This window comes from Larimichthys crocea, chromosome XXI (assembly GCF_000972845.2).
Source record: "Larimichthys crocea isolate SSNF chromosome XXI, L_crocea_2.0, whole genome shotgun sequence".
NCBI lineage: Eukaryota > Metazoa > Chordata > Actinopteri > Sciaenidae > Larimichthys > Larimichthys crocea.
The window spans coordinates 731,648-734,132 of NC_040031.1; the positions used below are offsets into that span (position 1 = coordinate 731,648).

The following is a 2,485-nucleotide window of genomic DNA, read 5'->3' on the forward strand; positions in this document are numbered from 1 at the left end:
TAAGAGTGTTGGAGCAGTGGGCGTGTGCAGTGATAATACAACTGGTTGGATGAGTTTTCAGATCTGAATGAACACGCTGCAGCAGAGAGGCACGCTCACACAGAGGTAAGGCTTCTTCTACAACAAACTGAAACTCACTGAGACATGAGGTTTATTCACACTAACGCTCTCCAGAAGGTGGATTTTAAAACACTTCACACGTCTTTTGTCACCATTTGTTTAAGATTTATCTCTGAGCTTTTTAAGCTCAAGCTTTTAAAGTTTTTTTTTTTTTCTGTATCTTCATGTGCATGTTGCTGATTACTCTTCACAGTTTTCCTAGAGAGGCATGACCTCAGAGTTTCTCAGTCTTTTGGGTTGAGGTTCATTTGCAGACCAAAAAATTTTTTTCACAGACTGGTTCATCTTCTGTCAGACTGGTGGAAAGAAAACACCCAATATACACACTTCACTTTACCTATGTATGTCTATTCACCAGAGGTTTACATTCGGTAGAGCCTCATGCATAATTAAACATAAATAATGTAAGTCATCAACTGGAAGTTTTATGGGAGGGATTTGTTCAAATATCATTCATAGATAGATTATATAACATGTAGTTCCTAAAAACACAGAAATTTGATATTTTTTCATGGATGTTGACAGTATCTAATGCAGAAATTTGATATTTTTTCATGGATGTTGACAGTATCTAATGCAGCTACACTCTCGGGATCTTGAGATTTTGAAAACAGAGGAAGAGACGAGGGTCATTCGGCCTACAGTCCTGGTTTGTTGGTCCAATATTAATTCTTTTTAAATTCCTGAACTAGATTGAACAGATTCCTGTAACATGACTCAAATATATGTGTTGTTCTTTATTGTGGTAACAGGACACCCAGTGAGACTGTAAATATAATTTGAAGGTCCTACAGCTGAAGGTTTCCCATGCACACCTGTCCATCAGATCATGGCAGCAGCGGAGTCGAGCCCTCTGACCACTCATGTGCTGAACACTGGAGATGGTGTCCCAGCAGCCAGGATGGCTCTCAGCCTGCACCGACTTGACTCAGAGCTGATGATCTGGTCCATGCTGAATGTTGGGTAGGGTTTGAACCTGTGGACAAAATACATCTCTGCACTGCTGAAGCTTTAGCCAAGGAAACAGATAACATCTGTATCTGTGATTTTTTTAAATTATTATTCTAAAAACCTTAATTGTACCAGCTTGTATTTCTGGAGAGACCTTTGGAGAGTATTCAATTAACTTTAATGCAAGTGTAGTTTTCTTTTGTCAGATAGATACCTGGTGGCCAGATGAGAGCTGAATTTAGAGAAGATACAGAATTTTAATATTAAAAATGACGCACACAGAAAGAAGAGGAAGAGCCTGAGGAAAAGATAGTAGAAACACCAGTACAGCAAACATTGCTACAATAAAATGTCAATAATATGACAACACTAATTAAAATTAACTTTCCATTCAGGTCTTATATAGTCATTATCACAATTTCTGTGTGTTTTAATTAAATCAGTTAGATTTATCATGGCTGCAAACAGTTTAATTGAATCTCAATCAAACACTGGAACCATGTGTTTGATCGTTTTTAATGATTCATTTAGATTTCAAAAGGGAAACCTTTTTTAAATTTCTTTTTGCATTGCATGCTGGTAAGAGTTGTTGGAGCAGTGGCGTGTGCATTGTAATACAACTGGTTGGATGAGTTTTTCAGATCTGAATGAACACGCTGCGCAGCGAGGACATGTCTCACACAGAGTTAAGGCTTCTTCTACAACAAAAGAAACTCACTGAGACACGAGGTTTATATTCACAGAACGCTCTCCAGAAGGTGGATTTTAAAACACTTCACACGTCTTTTGTCACCATTTGTTTAAACTTGAATCTCTGAGCTTTTTAAGCTCAAGCTTTTAAAGTTTCTTTTTTCTGTTTGCCATTTTTCTTTACTTGTTTAATCTTCATGTGCATGTGGCTGATTACTCTTCACAGTTTTCTAGATGAATTCAGACCTCAGATTTTCTCAGGCTTTTGGGTTGAGGTTCATTTTCAGACCAACATTTTTTTCAGAAATTTGATATTTTTTCATGGATGTTGACAGTATCTAATGCAGCTACACTCTCGGACATGAGATTTTGAAAACAGAGGAAGAGACGAGGGTCATTCGGCCTAAAGTCCTGGTTTGTTGGTCCAATATTATTTCTTTTAAATTCCTGAACTAGATTAACAGATTCTGTAACATGATCAAATAATGTGTTGTTCTTTATTGTGGTAACAGGACACCCAGTGAGACTGTAAATATAATTAATTGAAGGTCCTACAGCTGAAGTTTTCCCATGCACACCTGTCCATCAGATCATGGCAGCAGCGGAGTCGAGCCCTCTGACCACTCATGTGCTGAACACTGGAGATGGTGTCCCAGCAGCCAGGATGGCTCTCAGCCTGCACCGACTTGACTCAGAGCTGATGATCTGGTCCATGCTGAGTGTC

General features: G+C 38.6%; 1 protein-coding gene across 1 annotated transcript in view; it reads left to right on the forward strand.

The window, feature by feature from the left end:
• The window catches only part of LOC104933371 (5-hydroxyisourate hydrolase-like), a 3,828-nt gene continuing 1,343 nt past the window's right edge, over positions 1-2,485 (forward strand). Inside the window, exons 1-2 of the mRNA XM_027272963.1 lie at positions 1-105; positions 947-1,083. Coding sequence (XP_027128764.1) covers positions 950-1,083 — 134 coding nt within the window. The 5' untranslated portion in view covers positions 1-105; positions 947-949. The remainder of the gene's footprint in view (positions 106-946; positions 1,084-2,485) is intronic.